This window comes from Oncorhynchus mykiss, chromosome 3 (genome assembly GCF_013265735.2).
Source record: "Oncorhynchus mykiss isolate Arlee chromosome 3, USDA_OmykA_1.1, whole genome shotgun sequence".
NCBI classification, from domain to species: Eukaryota; Metazoa; Chordata; class Actinopteri; order Salmoniformes; family Salmonidae; genus Oncorhynchus; species Oncorhynchus mykiss.
Window position 1 is genome coordinate 56,899,725 of NC_048567.1, and position 25,129 is coordinate 56,924,853.

Consider the following 25,129-nt stretch of genomic DNA (forward strand, 5'->3'; position numbering starts at 1 on the left):
AGCCTCTGGACATACAGTAAAACAGTGAGGTACATGTTAACGTTGAGATACTCACTTATAATGCAAGAGTTCTGCGCCACCACTTTTTGAGCTGGGATCTACCTTCACTTTCTTACACAGTTTACGACCCTCTGAATCCCTGAGAGACGAACGACACAGAGAATGAGATAGAAATGTTGACAACAATAGCTGAGGTTCCAAAAGGGATATGTGGAATTATTATTCACAGCATCGAGACTTGTTAAATGAAGACTGTCTATGCAGAAATCTTATTACCATAAATTATTCTCTGTCAAACACACTCATGTCGGTGAACTGATATATCGGTCGGGCTCTAATATACAGACACACTGATCTATGGAGAGGAGGTTGATTAGACTGGTGTATGTAAACACAAATCTACATAAGTACATTGAGCCTCACTTTTGTAATTGAAGAGGTACCATCTTTAGAGAAATGCGCACACCCTCTCCCTTTATATCCAGTGACCCACACATTCACAATGCAAGCACAGGTCTCTCTTGACAATAACTCCCCTTCTCTCCACTGACAATGAGCATGGAAATTAATTACCTGAGTACACACAGAGCGACAGACTGTCCAACTACCTAGAGCAGAGCTATGCCCTAAGCTAATGGAAGAGATGGAATTAAATTACAACTGACAGCACAGGCCCCCCCCATCAGCAAAATATATCCAGCGCTCTGTCCTTTAAGATAAGAGACACCATTATTAGTGATACATACATGGCAGAGAGAGCCCATTGTCTGCCAGGAGAAATAGTCAATGCAGACCTGGAGCAGGAGGAAAAAGGGTATTTGTCTGTCAGGTGGCGATGGTAGACTATCATTACACTTGAGTGTCCCAAATTGCACCCTATATAGTGACTCATTTCGCTCTAGCGACTCATTGTGGTGGGCCATGCGCCTGCAGGCTGACTTTGGTCATCAGTTGGACGGTGTTTCCTCCGGCACATTGGTGCAGCTGGCTTCCGGGTTAAGCGGGCGGGTGTCAAGAAGCGGTTTGGTGGGTCATGTTTCGACCTTCGCCTCGAGCCCGGTGGGGAGTTACAGTAATGAGACAATATCGTGATTGGAAATCACGAAATAGGAAGAAATTTTAATTTATAGCCCTTTGTTTCAACCCACCGGAGTCTTCACAGCAATCAGATTGACTCACTGACCAATCAAAACCCCCAGCTGGTGGGAAAGACACTGATTTGGCAAAGCTCAGCAGCACCACCCACAGCCAGGAATCATGCCATGTCACACTACCTGATAATGGTGATGTAGTGTAGCCTCTCGCTAAGGTGCGTCAAATCAATTACAGACAACAGGGTGGAAGAGGGAACACAGTGGGTGTTGGAAGAGGCAAGAAGGAGAGTGGTGGGAAGTTATGGAGTGTTAAAAGGACGTTCCTTGAAAAGTTGTAAGTGATGAGGGAACTGTCAGCAATTCACCTCCAGAGGTAAGGTGAAATCAAATTGATAGGCAAGAGACAAGTACTCCAGAAAAGTAAGCCCAGTGTGCAAAACTGCTTGTGGCTTTCCTGCTGGGAAGAGGCTTCAGGATACCATTTAGTCTGATTGTACACCAAGCAGTCAGATTGATTAGCCTATTGCTCATTAGCAAAAACAACAAACTAGTCATTTTGTTACGAATCTCCTTGTTTTATCAGCAGCAGCGTCTGTAGTCTGGCATCCATGCCTGACCTGGCACTGTCTCCTGCCCAGTTCCTCTGACATCACTGTTGGCCATCTCTCAGGTCCTGTCATGTGGTGAGTGTCATCCTGGGCTTTCATCCCTCTGTTGGCATGGGCCACCATTCTCATACTGACACTCGTGAGGAGGTCTCTCTCCCTGTCCAAGCGCTCAACTAAGCTTTTTTTTTGGGGGGGGGGGGGGGGGGACTGGTCCATTGGAGAAGGTGGGAAAACCATAGCCAGTCTCACAATGCTAAGCTAGCACTGAATCACCTATGTGACTGAACAGCAGCAAAGAAGCATGTCATCTAATGCCCCGTAAAGGGTCTCTGGCACAGGTATATGTACAGTAATTGCTGTGAATTTTCAGAAGATTCCACACCTTTGAGTATTTTAGATTTTTTGGAGTGGACTGATGGTTGAAATGAATGGGGAGAGGGGGAGATCGGGTAGTGGGCAGGATTCGTACCCTCGCTGAAGGTAATATACTGTATACAGTATGTGCTGCAGACGGCAGTGTTTACCATTAGACCAGCCTCAGGCACCACATCCTTCAGTATTAAGGCATACGGTGGAGAAAGAGGGTTGACAGATTTACTGCACTGAAAAGAAAGAAACTCATTGTAAATATTTCTAGGTCTATATAAAAACAGCTGCCCAGGCTACATTGTTCTTAAACACTTTTCCTTATTCATTCATCCATCTTGGACAGGTTTGAGAGAAACTTTGAGGGATCCTTTAAGTGGTAGGTGTCAGAGGGGTGATCTTTATTCTTTTGTAGTTCTGTTAAGACTTTTCTCCCCAGAAAAAAAAGTCTCATGTGGTTGAGGTTGACAGGTAAAAAAAAACTGGAAGATAAAATGGAAGGAAATCATGTAGGGTAGAGGTCAGATCACACGGGGGGGGGGGGGGGAGAAATGTTTAAGGAAAACAATTCTAGTGCGCGTCTTGGGACCGTGGTGGATCCTCCCAGTATGAACACTTTCAGAGACTTAGTTTCAAATGGTTCATCTGCCCAGACAGGTCTATTGAGTGGGCTTCAGGAAGACAGATATGGGAAAGCGTGTTTTTTTTCCGAACAGTGCCTATAACTCATTCGTAGTCATACGGACAACACAAATGTAGGGTCCTTATTTCTATCTGCCGTAGAGCCCTCAGCATGGAGAAAGAGACTCCCTATTTTAATGAGCATATCTATTCTCCAATCTCCACTGACTTCAGGAGGATATGCCAGGGAGAGATGGAGATGGCATGGGTAGAAAGAGATTTGACATGAGCGCATTCAGCTGGCCTAGGCTTCAATAGCTGCTATCGATTACTTAGTCCAGGCCTGTCTGACTGTGCTATTACAAGGCAGCCATATAAAGAGGGTTTTACATCTTCCTTCCTATAGCTATACATCTGAGCTGGGAGGAATGCCTCAACATTTTACAAACCTAAAATGTTATTCAGAAGCATAATGGGACATAACGTACGTGACTTGGACATTTTTCCTAACCTAAAACGCTTCTTGGAAATCTCTTTGAAGCTATATACTAGTGATGCACGATATATCAGTGAACTTATCGGAATCGGACGATATTAGCTAAAAATGCCAACATCGGCATTGGCCCGATGTCTAGTTTAGCGTCGATGTCAAAGCTGACATTCATACCCATAACGTAGGTACATGACGCATTCCTAACCCACAATGTCTGCTGTGTGGATCAAGCAGTCAACAAGCCGAGCAGTCATTTGAAAAATAACTTCAGCGAGACAACTCAAAGGCAAACTCCATTAAAGCCAAGATAATGGAATTCATTGCCCTTGACAATCAACCGGTCGGTCATGGGTGATGTTGGCTTTCGCCGACTCGTCGAGCACTGGTACACACTACCAAGTGCATAATTTCAGACGTTGCCCTACCAGAGTTAAATAATAGCATCACTGCTATTAGCTTCACAACTGAAAATGATGGAAATGGACACAGTGAGCACTGAGGAAGAGGCAGAGATGAAACCACTGCTTGACATGCATGATGAAATTCTGGCTGAGACTGAACGTAAAAGCACAGCAAGTAAGTGAAAGAAATAGGTTTTGATTATGTTTTACTGGTAATGGGAACATACATAAACGCCAACAAAATAACTTTTTGGTCAGTGTGGTATGTGTAACCTTTATTTAACTTGGCAAGTCAGTTAAATTCTTATTTACAATGATGGCCTACCCCGGCCAAACCCAGGCGATGCTGGGTTAATTGTGTGCCACCCTATGGGACTCACAATCACGACCGGATGTTATTCAGCCTGGATTTGAACCAGGGACTGTAGTTACGTCTTGCACTGAGATGCAGTGCCTTAGACAGCTGCAGCCATGTGTATGTGTTATCTATAACTGTACAGGAATGCTTAAAAGGTTTTTCTTAATATTAAATTGAAGTTATTTAATAATAGGTATCGATTTTTTTTGGGGCAAGGAAAATCAGATATTGGTGCATCACTACAATATACTGTACAACATGTGTGACACATTGACTAATGTATTAATGCATGCCATCAACCAATCATGTACTTACCCACAGTTGACCCAGGCGATGGTGCCCTGTCCTTTGACGACCTGGGCCACATCAGACAGCAGCTTGAACTTAGAGTCCCCGGAGGTAGCTATTTACACACGATAAGAGGGGTGAGTTAGGCCTATATTTCACCAAAACACAATTCAGTTTTACTACTCAAGTCGCCTTATGATAAACAGTAAACAGGTTATAATTAGGGTTGCAATTATATTCTAACTTTCTCTCAAAATCATGGTTGTAGGATTCCGGATTTCCTGCCTACTCCTTACGGAATCCAGGAAACTTCCAACCAGGGTTAAAGGATAACCTGGGAAAGTTTCTGAAATTTTGAAACCCTAGTTAGAATTCAATGAAGGTTGGAGTCAGAGGTCATAACACTAAAAACACAGACTATGAACTCAAACAGCAATCACACAAGGGTACCATATCCATGAACATTAATCTAGTGTTACTTCAATAGACCTTGTCTCTGGGAGAGCATACGAGTCACACATCACCTAACAGAGTCGTCACTAAACTACTTCCACCATGTTATAAAAATCATAAACACATAGTCCAAGGCCTAGTGAGAAACCATCAAATAATAAACTGCATTACACAATGTCCTTTGAGATACAATGTGGATTCAGAGAAGCAAGCACACTGATTCTGCCATCTCTGTTGCACAACAATACATACATTTCACAACCCCTTCAACATTTATAGTATTGTGTGTTGGACACCTCTATCGTACATTTTGGGGCATTGCCATGGTCATCTGGAGGTCCTGAATCACACCAGGTTGGTTGGTGGTAATACAAACATTGGGCATTGATGTTATGTCACCATATATGTTGAGTTCAAATTGCTTGCAGATTCAAGTTACTGGAGAGACTTTTCCTCAAGTTGGTGGTGGGGTCTCAAAAGTTGGAACACTTATTGTCTGTCACAAATACTTCTGGAGCTTTTTGGGCCCCTCTTGTGAAGGAACCAAGTAATGCACCAGTGACGGTCAGGGAGAGTATCCGACAGCAGGAAATGGAGTGAGTAAACATTCCTAAACCTTCCCTTCGGAGAATGCCAGAACGCAACAGTACTGGCAAGCAATCAATCCCAGGGTGACATTCGATACGTGCAAGTCTTATCCAATGACCTAACACTGGCTGAATTATGAAGCCGTACACACACACACACAAAATTCATGGGAGTGGTGGGGCCTTGAGACGTAGATTGTTTATGATCAGCATAGAGCAGCACGTACTGTACACACTGCACTTTCTGGCCTGAAATATGCTAATGAAAATGTAATTAAATGCAAGAGAGGGTGATTTCCCTAATGGCTGTCAGTGAATGTAGTTTCATGGCTTCATTTGATCACATTGAGCTTTTGGGTGTCTTTCTGAACAGTACACTGTTATATGTAGCACTTCCAACTCCAGGGAATAGAAGAGAACAAGATAAGCTGCAGGTCATTATAAACAAGCAGTGTGATGCATAACCACGGCCCTTCCAATGATTTACCATTATAAATGACGGATTGTCAGAGATAAGAGAACACTTTTAAGAGGTCATTTACAGCGAAAAAGGCAGCTTGGGGACCATATTCACAAAGCGTCTCAGAGTAGTGCTGATCTAGGATCACTTTAGCCTAAATAATGAATAAGATTACATGGAGGTGATCCTAAATCAGCACTCCTATTCTGAGAGGCTTTATGAATACAGATTTCAGCCTTTTTTTGTGCCAGTCAACAAAGGCCTAAAGTACACCCACTAACTCACCTGACAGGACTGACTTAGGGTACAGCACCAGGACATTGGCTCTAACCCACCTGACTTAGTGTAGAGCACCAGGACATTAGATCGGGTCCTCAGGAGCTTCTTTAAGTCCTTGTGGTCGCTGACCTTCTCTATCAGAGGAGAGACCTTCACCGCCGCCTGCAGCACAGACGCCAGGCACACCTGCAGACAGATACCATTTTATTCATTCACTGTATTATTTCAGAGGCCGACTCATTCAGACTAACTCACACTTTGGATGCTTCAGTGCAGAAGAATGGTCATTTTTGTGATATGAGATGCCAGACACCTCATGTGCAAAACAAAACCCTATGGTGGTCAGCATCAGGTGAAACAAAGACTGAGCCATCGCATTGTGTGTGACTGAGGGTCTCAATGGTGGGCACAGACACATTAGATTATGTAAATGGGGTCTAAGGTACAACATGTGAATATGAAAATAGTAGTTTGAGTTTAAATATTTTACCTTAAGTTTAAGAATCAGACCCTTTTTTTTCAATTTTTGCCTAAAATGACATACCCAAAGCTAACTGCCTATAGCTCAGGACCTGAAGCAAGGATATGCATATTCTAGATACTATTTGAAAAGGAAACACTTAAGTTTGTGGAAATGTGAAACTAATGTAGAACACAGATCTGGTAAAAAAAATAAGGGGGGGGAAAAAGTGCATTTTTTTGTACCATCATCTTCAAAATGAAAGAGAAAGGCCATAATGTATTATCCAGCTTAGACAATTTAGATTCTGGACACTAGATGGCAGTAGTGCATGTGCACAATTTTAGACTGACCCAATGAACCATTGCATAACCGGTTCAAAATGTATCAAGACACCAAATGTGCCCAATTGGTTTATTAAATCATTTAAGTTTATAATTGTACACGCTACTCAAACAATACATGGTATTATTTCACTGTAAATTGGACAGTGCAGATTAACAAGAATTTAAGCTTTCTGCCCATATCAGATGTGTCTATGTCCTGGGAAATATTTGTTGCTTACAACCTCATGCTAATCATGTTAGCCTACATTATCTCAACCATCCCGAGGGACACACACACGTTGCTTTCTGAGCACTCCTACAATAACTGTATGCAAAAAAAAAATATTAGTTAAGACAAGGAACATAACTGATATTGACGATTGAGTGTGAGAATGAGTCAGTCCTCAGCTATTTGATAGTTCAAGAGCTGCCTTCAGCTGCTGAGGCAGAGCAGGCTTATTTCACAACTACATTAACATTAGAACCTTTAGAAACGTAGGAAAGGCTGGTGATGATTTCTCCCCCACACGATCACATTTCTCCAGGCTCATTTGCGACCTTAGAGTGGGTGTGCATAGCGCATATTGTTGAGAAGATCAGTGAAAACGTACAAAGAGCACAATTACATTCACAGGAAATTGATGGACAGCATAGTGTTATGGTGAAATGAAAGCAGCACTATGGAGAGTGGCAAATGTGAGGTTGGGAGAGGATGCGGAGGCGAGGAAGGACACAGACATCAGCATGGATGGAGTTACACAGAACGAGTAGAAGATTTGCAAAAACCTTTCCTGGAACATTGACCTTGTAGTGCTCGCCGCTCACGCATCACATGCCCTGACAGCTGACAGGCAGCCAATACTGCAACAATGGCTGGGCAATCAGTGCATTGGTTGGTTTCCTTACCTAGGTACCTACTCCTTGGCTAAGGCTACATGACATAATGTCACTGTCCCATGTCAATGTGAGCAGCATCCTAATGACGGTCTGCTTCCGCAATCCCCCCCCTCCGTTATATTAGCAACATCTAGTGAACAGCAGGAGGACTGTCTCAGACTAGAGATTAGACTTCCAATCGATGGAGACAGAACAGACAGGGGAAATACACTGCATGCTAGGCAGCTAATCATCCACAGCTGAAGAGGTAAAGGCCTAGCTCATGTCCATAGCCTCAGGGATGTTCTAGTGAGCTGAGAAAGTAATGAGGGGAATTTTTTTTTTTTAAGTCCCCTTGGATGTCAGGCACTTATTTCATGTGGTTGGTTATAAGACAATTAGCTTATTATGTATTTGTATTAGAGGTCGACTGATTAATCGGAATGGCTGATTAAGTACATAACAATCGGAAATCGGTATTTTTGGGCGCAGATTTATTTATTTATTTTTTTTACACCTTTATTTAACTAGGCAAGTCAGTTAATTTTCTTACCAATTCTTACCATGTCCATTATTAAAATAGGATTTCCTGCATATAGAAATAATTTGTTCAACATTTATCACAGGTAACTTTATTTTTATTCAAACAGTTGCGTATTTCTCCTAAGCAGACTTCAGTATCATTGTCACTTCAGAGCTGTGTGTGTTTTACAGATGGCAGAGAAAAGCAGAGCACCAGTGTGGGACTATTACATGGAATTGGCACCACGGTAAGCAAGGTGTCTTATTTGTGATAAAGATGTAAGCATGGGGTCAGCAATGGTTAAATAAAAAAATACCAACCTGTGGAGCCACCTTAACACCCAGCCAAAAGTCCATATGTATTATATTAAGTTAAAATAAAAGTGTTCATTCAGTATTGTTGCAATTGTCATTATTACAAGTGTATAATAATATATATATATATATATATATATATATATATATTTTTTTTAATTGCCATCAGCTTTTGTCCTCCAATAATCGGTATCGGCGTTGAAAAATCATAATCGGTCGACCTCTAATTTGTGTATTTCTTTCTGGTGAGTGTTTGAAGCTGAAGACCGAGGCTAGCTGTTCTGTACACGTGTATCATGTTTCTGAAGATATACCTACTCCCTTTACCACACAATGCACAACTCAAACTAAGCCTATTGATACACTATGATTCACCAAATCACGTTGTTTTCTTGTTTGCATTTGGGCAATTCCACAGTAACAGTGAAGCTGAGACTCTTTTTCACTTTAAAATGGATGTCAAACCAAAACCATTACGTGCAAATTTACACCATACAACTCGATGCACAAGGATTCCTTTTAACAATGTCCACAATTCAGGAGTCTCAGCATCACTCTTACCATGGAATTGCCCATACAGTCATGGCCAAAAGTTGAGAATGACAAATATTAATTTTCAGTCTGCTGCTTCAGTTTGTATGATGGCAATTTCCATAAACTTCAGAATGTTATGAAGAGTGATCAGATGAATTGCAAAGTCCCTCTTTGCCATGCAAATGAACAGAATCCCCCAAAATACATTTCCACTGCATTTCAGCACTGCCAAAAAAAAGACCAGCTGACATCATGTCAGTGATTCTCTTGTTAACTTTTGGGATAGGGGGCAGTATTTTGACGTCCGGATGAAAAGCGTGCCCAAAGTAAACTGCCTGCTACTCAGGCCCAGAAGCTAGGATATGCATATAATTGGTAGATTTGGATAGAAAACTAATGTTTCTAAAACAATGTCTGCGAGTACAACAGAACTGAAATGGCAGGCGAAACCAAACAAACCATCCCCACAAAATATATATTTTTTTAAATAAGACACCTCATCCTACGACTGATTTCAATGGCTGGCACTTATAACAGGGCGAAATCGTGCCCGATTGCAGTTCCTAGGGCTTCCACTAGACGTCCGTCTTTAGAGCTTTAGGCTGATTTTTGGAAAAATTAGCCAGAAATTGTAGTTTTAGGTGACTCCCATTTTGGCTGTAGTGTTTCCAAGCACATGAATGAGAGTGCGTTTTGGTATTTTTCTCCGGTAAAGACAATAACGATCGTCTTAAATTTGATCGTTTATTTGCGTATTACGGTACCTAAGGTTTGATTATAAAAATGTTGATCGACTTGTTTGGATAAGTTTATTGGTAACATTTGGGATTCATTTTGTAGGGAAACCAAGTGGATTGACTGAACCGCACCAGCTAAACTGAGTTATGGATATTTAAAAAACAAAACAAAAAGGACCATTTCTAATGTAACTGGGACCTTTGAGTGCCAACAGAAGATCTTCAGAAGGTAAGGCATATTATATCGCTATTTCTGACTTTCGTGTTGCAACTCCCTGGTTGAAAATGAGTTATGCATTTGTGTGCTGGGCGCTGTCCTCAGATAATCGCATGGTTTGCTTTTGCCGTAAAGCCTTTTTGAAATCTGACACGGCGGCTGGATTAACAAGTTAAGCTTTATTTTGATGTATTGCACTTGTGATTACATGGTTTAATATTTATAGTAATTTAATTTGAATTTGGCACTCTGCAATTTCACACTAGCGACCCACTGATCCGCAAGAAGTTTAACACAGGTGTATGTGTTGACGAGGACACGGCTGGAGATCACTGCCATGCTGATAGAGTTCGAATAACAGACTGGAAGCTTCAAAAGGAGGGTGGTGCTTGGAATCATTGTACTTCATCTGTCATCCATTGTTACCTGCAAGGAAACACGTGCAGTCATCATTGCTTTGCACAAAAAGGGCTTCACAGGCAAGGATATTGCTGCCAGTAAGACTGCACCTAAATCAACCATTTATTGGATCGTCAAAAACTTAAAGGAGAACGGTTCAATTGTTGTGAAGGCGTCAGGGTGCCCAAGAAAGTCCAGAAAGTGCGCGGACCATCTCCAAAAGTTGATTCAGCTGTGGGATCTGGGCACCACCAGTACAGAGCTTGCTCAGGAATGGTAGCAGGCAGGTGTGAGTGCATCTGAATGCACAGTGAGGCGAAGACTGAGGATGGCCTGGTGTCAAGATGGGCCGCAAAGAAGCCACTTCTCGCCAGGAAAAACATCAGGGACAGACTGATATTCTGCAAAAGATACAGGGATTGGACTGCTGAGGACTGGGGTAAAGTAATTCTCTGAATCCCCTTTCCGATTGTTTGGGGCAACTGGAAAAAAAAAAGCTTGTCCGGAGAAGACAAGGTGAGCGCTACCATCAGTCCTGTGTCATGCCAACAGTAAAGCATCCTGAGACCATTCATGTGTGGAGTTGCTTCTCAGCCAAGGGAGTGGGCTCACTCATCTTCAGAGAGCAACTTCTCCCAACCATCCAGGAACAGTTTGGTGATGAACAATGCCTTTTCCAGCATGATGGAGCACCTTGCCATAAGGCAAAAGTGATAACTAAGTGGCTCCGGGAACAAAACATTGATATTTTGGGTCCATGGCCAGGAAACTCCCCAGACTTTAATCCTATTGAGAACTTATGGTCAATCCTCAAGAGGCGGGTGGACAAACAAAAACCCACAAATTCTGACAAACTCCAAGCATTGATTATACAAGAATGGGCTGCCATCAGTCAGGATGTGGCCCAGAAGTTAATTGACAGCATGCCAGGGCACATTGCAGAGGTCTTGAAAAAGAAGGGTCAACACTGCAAATATTGACTCTGCAACAACTTCATGTAATTGTCAATAAATAGCCTTTGGCACTTAAATGCTTGTAATTATACTATTATATAGTAACATCTGACAACAAAACAAATCTCTAAAGACACTGAAGCAGCAAACTTTGTGGAAATTAATATTTGTGTCATTCTCAACTTTTGGCCACGGCTGTACACTTAAGGATTATGGTTTAAGATACCCTGACATTAGTCCTTTCTGCACTGAATTGAAAAATAAAAATCTTATTTGGTAATGCTGAGTGCAAAAGACAAAGGTAACTAATATCACACAGAATATTGTGAACTGATGGCGCTGGAAGATGGCAGCTGTTGTCTGTGGGGGGGGGGGGGGGGGGGGGGTGTTTACGTTGGAAGAAACATAACAGCAATAAAAAAAAAAATTAAAAAGCACTTCTGGATATCAGGAAAGCGATCACACACACACACACAACCCCCCTTTGGTCATTAATATGATCGAATCCGGAAACTATCATTTCGAAAACAAAATGTTTATTATTTCAGTGAAATACGGAACCGTTCGGTATTTTATCTAATGGGTGGCATCCCGAAGTATAAATATTCTTGTTACATTGCACAGCCTTCAATGTCATAATTATGTAAAATTCTGGCAAATTAGTTTGCAATGAGCCAGGCAGCCCAAACTGTTGCATATACCCTGACTCTGCGTGCAATGAACGCAAGAGAAATGACACAATTTCACCTGGTTAATATTGCCTGCTAAACTGGATCAGTAGTTATAATTAGTGATTATGATTGATAGTTTTTTTATAAGATAAGTTTAATGCTAGCTAGCAATTTACCTTGGCTTCTACTACATTCGCGTAACAGGCTACTCGTGGAGTGCAATGGTTAGAGCGTTGGACTAGTTAACTGTGCGGTTGCAAGATTGGAACCCCTGAGCTGACAAGGTGAAAATCTGTCCTGCCCCTGAACAAGGCAGTTAAATGGGGTTAACTGACTTGCCTAGTTAAATAAAAGGTATATAAAATATATATAAGAAATCTGCGCCCAAATAGCGATTTCCGATTGTTATGAAACTTGAAATCGGCCCTAATTAAACCGGCCAATCCGATTAATCGGTCGACCTCTATTACGTGCATACCCCAACCAGAAACTATGGATTACAGACAACATCCTCACTGAGCTAAAGGGTAGAGCTGCCACCTTCAAGGAGTGGGACGCTAACACGGAAGCTTATAAGAAATCGCTCTAGGACAGACGAACCATCAAACAGGCAAAGCACCAATACAGGACTAAGATTGAGTCGTACTACACCGGCACTCGTCAGATGTGGCTGAAAACTATTAGACTACAAAGGGAAGCACAGCCGCAAGCTGCCCAGTGACAAGCCTACCAGACGAGCTAAAAATCACTGCTATGCTCAGAGGCAAGTAACACTGAAACATGCATGAGAGCATCAGCTGTCCCAGATGACTGTGATCGCACTCTTCACAGCCTGTGAGTAAGACCTTTAAACAGATCAAAATTCACAAGGACGCAGGGCCAGACGGATTACCAGGACATGTACTCCGAGCATGCGCTGACCAACTGGCAAGTGTCCTCACTGACATTTTCAAACTCTCCCTGTCCAAGTCTAACACCAACATGTGTCAAGCAGACCACCACAGTCCCTGTGCCCAAGAACACTAAGGTAACCTGCCTAAACGACTACCAACACATAGCACTGACGTCTGTAGCCATGAAATACTTTGAAAGGCTGGCTAACATTAACACCATTATCCCGGACACCATAGACATACTCCAATTTGCATACCACTCAAACAGATCCAGAGATGATGCACTCCACACTGCCCTTTCCCACCTGGACAAAAGGAACACCTACGTGAGAATGCTATTCATTGACTATAGCTCAGTGTTCAACACCATAGCACCCGCAAAGCTCATCACTAAGCTAATGATCCTGGGACTAAGCACCTCCCTCTGCAACTGGATCCTGGACATCATGATGGGCCACCTGCAGGTGTTAAGGGTAGGTAACACGTATGCCACGCTGATCAACACTGAAGCCCCTCAGGGGTGAGAGCTCAGTCCTTTCCTGTACTCCCTGGTCACCCATGACTACATGGCCAGGCACAACCAACACCATCATTAAGTTTGCAGACGACACAAAGGTAGTAGGCCTGAACACTGACAGCAACGAGACAGCTTATTAGAGGTCAGAGAACTTGCCAGGTGGTGTCAGAATAACAACCTATCCCTCAACGCAATAAAGACAAAGGAGCTTGTGGATGACAGGAAAAGGAGGACCGAGCACGCCCCCATTCTCATCGACGGGGCTGTAGTGGATCAGGTTGAGAGCATCAAGTTCCTTGGTGTCTACATCACCAACAAACTAGAAATGGTTCAAACACACCAAGACAGTCGTGAAGAGGGCATGACAAGCCTATTCCCCCTCAGGAGACTGAAAAGATATGGCATGGGTCCTCAGACCCTCAAAAGGTTCTACAGCTGCAACAGAGAGCATCCTGACTGGTTGCATCACTGCCTGGTACGGCAACGGCTCAGCCTCCAACCGCAAGGCACTACAGAGGGTAATGCGTACGGCCCAGTACATCACTGGGGCTAAGCTGCCTGCCATCCAGGACCTCTATACCAGGTGGTGTCGGAGGAAGGCCCTAAAAATGGTCAAAGACTCTAGCCATCCCAGTTATAGACTTCTACCACATGGCAAGCGGTACCGGAGCGTCAAGTCTAGGACCAAAAGGCTTCTCAACAGCTTTTACCCCCAAGCCATAAGACTCCTGAACAGCTAATCAAATGTCTAACCGGACTATGTATTGTGTCCCGCCAAACCTCTACCAACCCCTCTTTTACACTGCTGCTACTGTTTATCATCTATGCATAGTCACTTTAACTAATCCTACATGTACATATTACCTCAAATAGCCCAAATAACCGGTGCACCATTGACTGTACCGGTACCACCTGTATATAGCCTCTGCTACTGTTACTTATCTATTGGTTTACCTAATACCCATTTTTTACAAAAACTGCACTGTTGGTTAAGGGCTTGTAAGCAAGCACTTCACTGTAAGCATTGCATTCAGCGCAAGTGACAAAAACTTTGATGTGTTAAATCAAATCATTAGGTATATCCCATTAATTCTGTTTAGTGCAGAACTATAATCTATGGCAAATCCTTTCATTATTGATCACATATGCCATAGCTCAGCATATCCAATAAAGATATGACGTACGCAGCTGTCTGTATTGTAGGCCTACGTGCAGGAGCTCCTCTCAGAAACTGCATCCCAAATAGCACATTATTCCATATGTAGCGCAATAGAAAGGGCAGCACTTGGGAAACCGCCAGAATACATTCAGGAAGTCTATTAGAACACTACCCACCTACCTTTATCTAAAGAAAAGTGTCACGTTACATCAGTGTAAAAAATATCACGCTAACTAAGCAGCCAGCAGAGAGAAACCCAGCCGGTCATCACACACTCGCTCATCGGCGCCCGCTGTACCCGCCATCTGGCGTGACAAATCTGCTTAATAAACAGCATCCTGTTTTAAGTTTTGTTTTAACGTGAGCACTTAATCAGAACAAATCAGGAGTGGGTTTGTCAAACACTTCAATTTGTCTGATTCAAATCAAAATCAAATTTATTTTATACAGCCCTTCGTACATCAGCTGATATCTCAAAGTGCTGTACAGAAACCCAGCCTAAAACCCCAAACAGCAAGCAATGCAGGTGTAGAAGCACAGTGGCTAGGAAAAACTCCCTAGAAAGGCCAAAACCTAGGAAGAACCCTAGAGAGGAACCAGGCTATGTGGGGTGGCCAGTCCTCTTCTGGCTGTGCCAGGTGGAGATAACAGAACATGGCCAAGATGTTCAAATGTTCATAAATGACCAGCATGGTCCAATAATAATAATAATAATAATAATAATAATAATAAGGCAGAACAGTTGAAACTGGAGCAGCAGCACAGTCAGGTGGACTGGGGACAGCAAGGAGTCAAGGAGTCTGATTAATGACTCAAACAGCAGTAGAGAGAATGTGTGTGTGTGTATGTACATTGTGTTATTCCCTCTGTGTGACTGTGTAGGCCTACATGTTTGTGTGTGACCATGCAAGTGTGTTTGTATGTACATGCATACATAAGTACTTAACTATGGGTGTGTGAGATGCTAAGGACACTGCATCTAATAACACCATTTTAGCTGATATTTAGATTGCTACACAACACTGAACAAAAATATGAACGTAACGTGTAAAGTGTTGGTCCCATGAGCTGGAATAAAAGTTCATCTAAATGTTCCATCCGGGCAAAAACCTTACTTCTCAAATTTAGTTTACATCCCTGTTAGTGAGCATTTCTCCTTTACCAAGGTTATCTATCCATCTGACAGGTGTGGCATATCAAGAAACTGATTAAACGGCATGCTCATTACACAGGTGGACCTTGTGCTGGGGACAATAAAAGGCCACTAAAAATGTGCAGCTTTGTCACAACACAATGCCAGAGATGCCTCAAATTAAGGGAGCATGCAATTGGCATGCTGACTGCAGCAATGTCCACCAGCGCTGTTACCAGAGAATTTAATGTTTATTTCTCTACCATAAGCCACCTCCAATGTCATTTTAGAGAATTTGGCAGTAAGACTAACCGGCCTCAACTGCAGACCACATGTAACCACACCAGCCCAGGACTTCCAGATCCGGCTTCTTCACGTGTGGAATCATCTGAGACTAGCCACCTGGACAGCTGATGAAACTGAGGAGTATTTCTGTCTAATAAAGCAATTTTGTGGGGTAAAACAAATTCTGAATGACTGTTCCTGGCTTCCCAGTGGGTGGGCCTACACCCTCCTAGGCTCACCCATGGCTGCACCTCTGCCCAGTCATGAGAAATCCATAGATTAGGGCCTAATGAATTTATTTCAATTGACCAATTTCCTTATATGAACTGTAACTGAGTAAAAATCAATGAATTTGTTGCATTTATATATTGATTACTGCACTGTTGGGTAGAACATGCACAAGAACAGTGAAGTGCTTAACTTGCATGTGACAATTGAACTTGAATTCAAACACACAATTTCCCCTGCTTGCCATTACACAACAGCAGTACCCACCTTTGTTTGACATGGCAGTTACTAAACCACCAAATAGGATACTGAACAAATAAGGTCCATGAGCACAAGTTGTGTGATTGGAATGATGTCAAAATTCAGCCATTATGGAGACAATCAAGGGATGAGTGTTGGTAACAAAGTAAAATAATGTAGGCCTAATGTAACATGTCAAATTTGTAGCAAACAAGGTTACATTTCTAGCAATCATTCCTCAATAAAATGTAGTTTTATTAAGATATACTAATAAAAGTGTAGACATATGTTCAAATGACTGGCCAACATACCCATCCATGAGTCATAATAACCCCACCTCTAGTTCAAACACCTAGCTGTCTGTAACTGATTCCAAAAAGGCATTTTCAGCAAACGTAACCATGCCCACCCCGGAAAAAAAAAATTGCAACTTGTGGGGGGGTGGTCTTTGTCAGTCACACTTCAAAAGAAAAGAAACCGTTCAATTTAGGAGGCTAATTTACGCATTCAGCCAAATCAGTTCTGTTCCCAAAATCTGTGTCCCAAAATAGACAGCGCAAAAAACGACTACTGTGCCTTGAAGCCAGGCAATCACATGAATAACACAACACAGACGGCCAAGGTTTGCAGGACAATTAGGTAGAAAAAGAGGAATAAACTTCAATAGGGATCTGCAACAACGTAAATGAGATTGGGTTCTATTGTAGAATGTGGAATAATTGTCCCCCCCATTTTCAAGGTTCTGTTCCAGCCAGGTTAACTTTACGTCATCATAGGAATTCTATATCCATTCCCGGAAAAGGGACACTAGATGCCTGTTGTGCTGACAATCCATTCAGGAGGATCTACACGTTTTGACCAAACAATATGAAACTATAGTAAGATTATTATTAAGCCTCAGGTTCAGGCTTGGATTTAAAATTGCTATGGCTGTCAACTTTGCCTCCCTGCACAAAGACCAGGAAAAGATACATAGCAGGCTTTTGTAGATTAAATAAAACGAACAACATTTACAGTCAAACATGTCTCTGTTTACATGACACAAAGAATGAGCACAAACAACTTACCAACAAGACGAATATGTACATTTTCAGCTCTCTCATCCCACTCCCGTAGCGGTTCCAAGAAGCCATGATGCCGTTGCCACGTTTGGATACGCACGCGCAATCGGGCTTTTCACTGATTCTTGAGAAGCCCGCAAGGCTTCTTAGGAAATGTAGTTTTGGAGGATAGCCCGTTCGCATTACCAGGAATGGGCCCTGGCCTCGCCACAGACATTTAAGCGCTTCTAGAATTTGAGAGCTCTCAACGATATTTGGTTGACCCCACCCCAGCTTTTAAAGTTAATGTCCTGAAATTCTTCAAATTTTGCTATGGGTTGTAGATACATTTTTAAATCACATTTTCCCCAATTCTAAACATTTAGCAGATTTTAAACTAATTTCATGTGATTCTACAAATTCTGCCATGGGATGGATACTTTTTTGGGCAGTTTTAAAGCTAATTTCCTGCAATTCTACCATGACTTGTGCCGGTCATTTAGCAGATTTAATCTTTATTTAAATAAGCAAGTCAGTTAAGAACAAATTCTTCTTTACGATGACAGCTTACCTCAGGCAAACCCTAACCCAAAAGACACTGGACTAGTTGTGCACGCCCTATGGTAGTCCCAATCACGGCTGTTGTGATGCAGCCTGGAATTGAACCAGGGTCTGTAGTGACACCTCTAGTGCCTTACACCGCTGCACCATCCAGGAGCCCCCAGATGCTTTTATCAAGAGCAATTAGGTTTAAGTGCCTTGCTCAAGGGAACGGCGACAGATTTTCACCTAGTCATCTCGGGGATTTGAATCAGCAACCTTTCGGTTACTGACCCAACACTCTTAACCTCTAGTGCACCTATCCTTACACCATAATCTATTTAAATGCAAAGTTGCTCCAGGTCTATGTTATTTATCTGAAAATAAATGGGAACATAACTCAGGCAACGATCCAAGTCTGGAAAGGCAGCTCGATGTGGGCGCATCATGTAGGCTACTGCTCTCAACCTGTGCTAGTGCCGGGAAATCAGGAATTGCCACTACAGTCAGACCACTGTGACTGAACTAAACCATTCAAACTTCAAAACTGAAATCAACTGCCATCAGAGATAATTTAATGTTTTTATTTTTTTTATGTGTGAAAATTATCTTGAACTTCCGTAGATTCAGATATAAAGTCATTGTAAGCAGGTTGACATGGGTTCCCTTAAAAAACAACAATAGTCAGGCTTTATATTGGTACCAACCTCACATAGAAGATCAGCATCCGGGGAGACCATGAACAATGAGGGGTGTTTTTGTGAGTAAAATAACATTTATTGCACATCACCAGATAATAATTAAACAAATCACGTTAGTGAAGTGTCTTTAATATGAAACACAGGGAGGTCATCACAAACCTTTACTCCATACTCCAAGTATGTATATGCGCTTGTCATTTTTTTTATAGCAAATTCTCTCTTGTGCACCCCTCTCGGTTAGAGTTGCGATGGTCCTTGTAGTAGCTTCCAACTCGCAGAGAGAGCGCAGTAACCAGCTGCAGGTCGTTTTGATCGAGACATTGGAGAGAGGAGGGAGATAGACTTCTGTTGAGCCTGAAGAATCAAGGAGAGCCCTCGTGCTTTGCGTGACATTTAGAACGAGTTAGAAAAAACATCAAAGGTAAGAAAACACTTTCATGTATCTATTGGACTGTTGAATTGCATGGCTCTTTGTCATATTGGAATATTTGCGATGGCACAATAGTAATTCGATTTAAATTGAACTTTTAAAAATAAATAAACAAATAGCCTAACTTTCCAATAAACATTTTATTCTGGAATGATTATCCTTTTCCAAAATGGTGCTAGTTATAGATGAGGAATAAAACACTTTTTTTGTCAAGGTATTGATAGAATAGCTTATATTGAGCACCGTTTCCACATTTTACATCCAAATCATTTATCATGCGATGAATTAGAAGTTTCAGTTAACAAATCCTGTTACTTACACATAACAGTATTTCTGTGTGCCTCCTATCTTGTCAATGTAATCATACATTGAATAGAGGGCACTGTTGGCGTCGTAGTTTGTTCCATAATATCTTATGTTAATTCAGAGCAGTTAGCGGGTCTTTTATACCGCTCGAGCTTTACTTTCTACTCACGTCCAGCCGAGGATCAGAGGCATTTTTGGGCTGCAGGAACCTACCGCCACATTTCCACTGTTGTAAACTTAATTGTGTTGTGCTGTCCGTAATCAGGACCCGTGGGGTAAGGTTAGAAAGATGCAGAGGTCCAGAGAGTAGACTCTCCACATTCGCTTTTCTCTTTCTTTCGTTATCTCTTTTGTCCTATGATTAGAAATGTCTGTTTTTCTCAAATAAATGAAAAAAGTAGTGTCATAAAATAACAATGAAATGACTCATGCAGCTTGGAGAATAGACCTTGCACCGGTTGTCCTTTTTCTTTAGTCTTGCGCAACGGCATGGGTGCCAAGTTGATAGTGGATGTATAATAATATTGCAGATGTATTACTGGCATCCCGCTGATACCTGTTAAATATCAGTTTTACAGCTTGCGGATTTTGCACCCACAAAAAGAGCGAAGGTAGGTCGTTGCGCACAGAGAACATTATATTCCCAACAACCGCGAGTTGCCTTCCCTTATTCCCATATTCCTCCTTGATGTGAAGTTGATTCATTATTAGTTTGTAGAAATTAAAAACTATAAACGAATGCAGTAAATGTCACATTTCTGAATTTAGCATTGATTCTTATGGTAGGTGAAGTCTTTCTCCCCTTTACGCATCTCAGACACTTCTATTCTGCAAGCCATGTTCACCCTGCGGCCACATTGCATAGAATAACATATAATTACTTCAGGTATTACAACACACCCAAAAACAGAGAAAATGTAAATAATGACGACTAGGCTAAAACACAAATTGATTGCTTTTCAAGTTCAAGGCTCCGTTTAAAATTGGTATTGAATCCATTTGAGAATGTTGCATTTTTAGAACGCGATAGAGGGCAGTGTTCTGCAAAGCTGCACAGCTGTAGAACCACAGGCAGGTGAGAGGGAGAGAGAGTGTGGAAGCAAATGTGGCCGAAAGCATGTACACCTGCATTGCTGACATATTTTCGTATACTTTCATATTTTTGAATACTTTATCTAAATATGAAATCGCCTCTTATTTGTTGGGCTTGAATTGCCCTGAAATACTGTCGGGAAAAATGTTGTTTTGTTGGGCTACAGAGTGAGGACAGTGAGGCTATCTGTCTCGAAATCCGAGGTTTATCGTTTATTTTCGGAATCGTTTGTCTATGGAACCTCTGCAGACACATCTGTTCCTGTTAATTAACGAATTGCGGCTACGCTGTTGAATGTTGTTCACTAAGCTATCTGCATGTCAAATGTATTAGTTCAGCCCGTGAGCCGTTGGTTCGTTTATCTTTAGTCCGTTTGTTTATACTCAGAAGTCTGTCATAAAAATAGGTTAATTGTAATTAGATACAATTTTTTCAGTAGGCCCATAGCAACCAATTGGTTAATTCAGTGCGTACCACTATGCATCAAAGCTCTTGATAGACTGTGGAGATGTGCGTAAATTTGGTTTGTTTTTCCACAATTTGCGTAAAAAACATTTTACGCATCGCGTTTACGCACAATACTTTAAATGCGCTTGGTAGTAAACTATTTTCAAAGTTGCTGCTTATTGCTGTCACTTCCTTATTACTTTTCGTGTTTATATTCAACTCTTGGATACTCACTTCCCTATAATATTTCCATTATAGCCTATATCAAGCACCATGAAAGTTGAGAATTTGTTTCTAATTTACACAATCCTCCCTTTATCTGGCATTAATTGGCTTTTGTATAGACAGTGTATCAGTAACAATGCAAAGGGATTTTCCAGCCATTCACAATAGCATTGGGAAACAATCACGGTATCAGTGAACTAACGTGAAGCATACTGCACTGCTGACAGCTTCTCTCACAGTCACACAGCGTTGCACATAATAACACATTGCTTATTTCTGATTTGATTCTATCTAATTCTTATTCAAACCTGGATGTATACACTGTTTTCCATCAGACACCTGTAATGAGACCAGGGTAATGTTTTCAGTCTCCAGTTTGCCCCGAGCAAACAAATATGCTCATCTGGTGTGCATCCCAGACTGCACCCTATTTTCTTTATAGTGTACTACTTTGGACCAGAGCCCTTGTTCAGCAGTTCACTGACGTCTTTACAGCACCATGCCTTGAACAAATGCCCTGCCCATTCTATTACAATTCACACAAACCCCTACTCAGATGGACGTTAATTCAAGTACTGTCTTAGTCCGTCCTTTCAAATGTAAAACAGGTTTTCATCTTTAATGAACTTATGAGGGCCCTTGACAGTTCTTGGTTGGTGGGTTAACTGAGCAAAGGGTCTCTCTGAGACAAACACACACCAAGCCTTGTGGACAGACGACTATAGTGGGGTCTATGTAACCATGGTGTCCACATATCTATTATATGGGGGTATGGCAATGTCAAAAGCCATCTGATATCAGCATAAATTATTTCTATTCATTAATATGTCGGATGGGTGGAATGAGTCCTTGGCGCTCATCAAAGTTTTAATAGTGCATATTTAAGCCATATGAATTATTTCTGATGTCGGCAGTCGGCGCATCAATTGAGAGGGGACAACTGAGATAAAAGTTTAATGCAGACAGACCGAGGAACTTGATCTGACCGACCTGCCGGCTGCAGTTAGATGTCAGTACCTGGATGGAAAAATGGGAGACCATGAATACGTCCGAAATGGCACCCTATTTCCTGTTAGTGCACTACTTTTGACCATAGCCCTATTTCAGACGCAGCCCATGCTCAATATAGTCCTGACTGCTGGATGCTAGAGGAGAGCGTGCGTGTCAGAGCCAAAGGAGATAACGAAGACTCTGAAGATACAGTGGATCTGGTGTTGTGTACTATAGGGGAGAGATAAGGCGCATGCAGAGGTTTAGCTCCATTTCAATTGCACACAATCACTTTAGTTTATGTGCAGCTGCCAGCTAATGTTGATGTGAGAATATGATTTTAGAAAATACACCTTTTTTGGGCCCAGAAATAAATGATATGTTGATTGAACTACGTTTTTCATAAGGTCTACATAATAATGAAATGCTATACCAGTGTTATTTCTCTCAAAGCATATTGAATAGCCAACCCTTGGTATTCAAGGGGACTCCTGCCACAATAGAGACAGATTCATCGTTAGAATGCCCCTGAGTTATTCTGTCAGGAATGCCCCTTGACAATAATAAACATATAAGCTATACAGCACCTCACCTATTGATCTGTCGCTTGGCACAGAGAAGTTGTTTACATAATCCACGCTTTTACAATGGTGGAATTGTGAGTGAAGTATGCCACTACTTTCAAAGCAACTTGCCAATGCCATACTTTGACTTGGTAAAGATGCCAACAGAACTGCTGTAAGGCTGTCTGGCTCTGTCGTACCTCCTTCTCCTTCCAGTCTGGGGAGTTTGGTTTTTCCTGTTGAGCTTTGTTCAGTGCTGTGGGCCGTTGGAGGGAGAGGGAGAGTGATCTATCCTTTAAAAGTGGGGTTCAGTTTTATTCATTTGGTAATTTGGTTAGTGGTGAGCAGAAAAAACCCAACTACGTAGCTACCCACGTGCCTTTTCAGAGAAAACCTCTCTCTGATGTGTTTGGTGGTATTGGTGCTAGATCTAAAGGTGTGTGTGTGTCAGTGCGTGTGTGTGTGTGTGTGTGCTACCCACCTAGTTTTGTGGCTTTGCAGACCCCTGTTCTTTACTATCAAATGTTTAATATTCTGAACACAAATGTCAAACACAGTCAAGTCCTTCCATCGCCATCCACTGTGTAAATACATTGGAATAATAGCTTGAGACACAATGACTTGTGAAGGCCCTTCTTTGCCATTCCATCTATCTGGAGATCCTTCAGTTGTTTGTTTGTCCACTGGTGCTGATGATAGGTTTCCTCCCTGATGGGACTGTCATGGGGCTTGTTTGGTGTAAGGAGGACAGGTTAGACTGTCACCAACTCCCTAAACTCTTGGCTCTGCCTCAAATCCATCTCTGTGTGACCAAAGAGCTCTATTTTCATGTCATCCAACAATTGTAAACACCGGCAGTTTGCTAAATGGTATTGGCACTTGGTTTGGAACCGGTGCTTTGGTCAGGATGACATGTAAATAGAGCTCTTTGGCCATGCACACCAGTGGTGGGTTTGGCGTCGAAATGAGAATGCAGGAGCAGAAAAGAACCCCATATCTACTGTAAAATACTATGGTGAACCTTTGATGCTATGGGGCTATTTTGCTTCCGCTGGCCTGGGGCATTTGTTAAGGTCAACAGCATCATGAACTTTACCCAGTACCGACATTTTTGCCCAAAACGTGGTTGTCTCTGCCAGGAGGCTGAAGCTTGGCCACAAGTGTATATTCCAGCAAGACAATAACCCCAACCACACATCAAAATCCACAAAGAAATGGTTAATTGAACACAAAATCAACATTTTGCAATGGCCATCTTAGTCTCCGGACTTAAAACCTGTGGTTTGAATTGCAGTCCATAAGTACAGAGGGAGGATATCAAGGATGTGGAAGGATTCTGTATGGAGGAATGATGTAGGGGCTCAGACACACCAATAGCTTTTGCTGGCTGAGAGTACTTAGCACCTTTGAACAGTGTGCCGGCCATAATTTGAGAACTGAGTGAGCATCGATGTAGAATTGCATGAAAATGTCGTGATTCAGGTGTACTGAGGGTGGTACCTAAAATACACTAGATCCACATTCGGTGTGATGTGTGCAAGCCTTAAGATCCTACCCAATGTGGGGAAGGCTCTACATTGTAGAAAAAGGTTAATTTCCGTTATTCTCACAAGGTGAGGTATTGAAAGGTATTCAAAACAGGTGTGTCACTTATATTGACCACTGTGTTGTTGAGAGGAAAAATATATATTACCTGTTAAACAAAATATATTTCTCTGAGCAATTGTATTAGTATAAAATATAATTTCCATTTTTTTCCATACAATATAGCTCAGTATGTTAATAATTTCTTTTATACAGTCATTATTGCTCATCTTTATCAAGGGTGTTAATAACTTCGGACCCCACTGTATTTCACCTGCTGCTGGTTGACAGTAAAAATACTGGTGCCTTTGTGGACAGCTGGTCAGGGCCCTAGATTTCTCATGTGAGGGGGAAAGATAACATAATGGAAAGTGCCTATTTAGCAGAGTGATAACTGGGACCTGTTGCTTGTTTGATTCATTATTTCACTTGCCATTAAGCAGGAAAAATGAAGGCTAGTTCTGGGATAGTTTGACTATTTTTTATTGTCTCGTTGCCAGCAAAATACAGGGACTTTTCTTAGGCCTTAATGCAATAAGGAAGTGAGGGTAGAGTGTTGAACGGATGAAAAGTAATTTTTAAAGCTTTATCACCAGACAATCTAGACTAGTGAGAAAAGGGAGAGCCTACGTGGGGCTTCTCTCTGGGCGGAGAGGTTGCTCACACAGAGAGAATACATGGATAGAATGTGAATGAATTATTATATGAAGTGTCTCTGGACTCTGACTGGACCCATTC

The 25,129-nt window shown here is 41.9% G+C and overlaps 2 protein-coding genes across 7 annotated transcripts in view; one reads left to right on the top strand and one right to left on the bottom strand.

Moving 5' to 3' along the window:
• Positions 1 to 17,689, bottom strand: part of LOC110520270 (protein disulfide-isomerase A5) — a 50,205-nt gene extending 32,516 nt beyond the window's left edge. The window contains exons 1-4 of the mRNA XM_036974745.1: positions 17,540 to 17,689; positions 6,065 to 6,194; positions 4,257 to 4,344; positions 56 to 139 (exon numbers count right to left, since the gene is read on the bottom strand). Of these exons, the coding sequence (XP_036830640.1) occupies positions 56 to 139; positions 4,257 to 4,344; positions 6,065 to 6,194; positions 17,540 to 17,605 (368 nt within the window). The 5' untranslated portion in view covers positions 17,606 to 17,689. The remainder of the gene's footprint in view (positions 1 to 55; positions 140 to 4,256; positions 4,345 to 6,064; positions 6,195 to 17,539) is intronic.
• Positions 17,690 to 17,727: 38 nt separating this feature from the next.
• sema5ba (sema domain, seven thrombospondin repeats (type 1 and type 1-like), transmembrane domain (TM) and short cytoplasmic domain, (semaphorin) 5Ba) overlaps positions 17,728 to 25,129 on the top strand; it is a 188,066-nt gene continuing 180,664 nt past the window's right edge. For 5 of the 6 annotated variants that reach the window (XR_005050753.1, XM_036974744.1, XM_021597455.2 and 2 more), the window contains exon 1: positions 17,728 to 19,174. The gene's annotated coding sequence lies outside the window, so the exon portion shown is untranslated. The remainder of the gene's footprint in view (positions 19,175 to 25,129) is intronic. The other variant, XM_021597457.2, reaches the window with a different exon arrangement.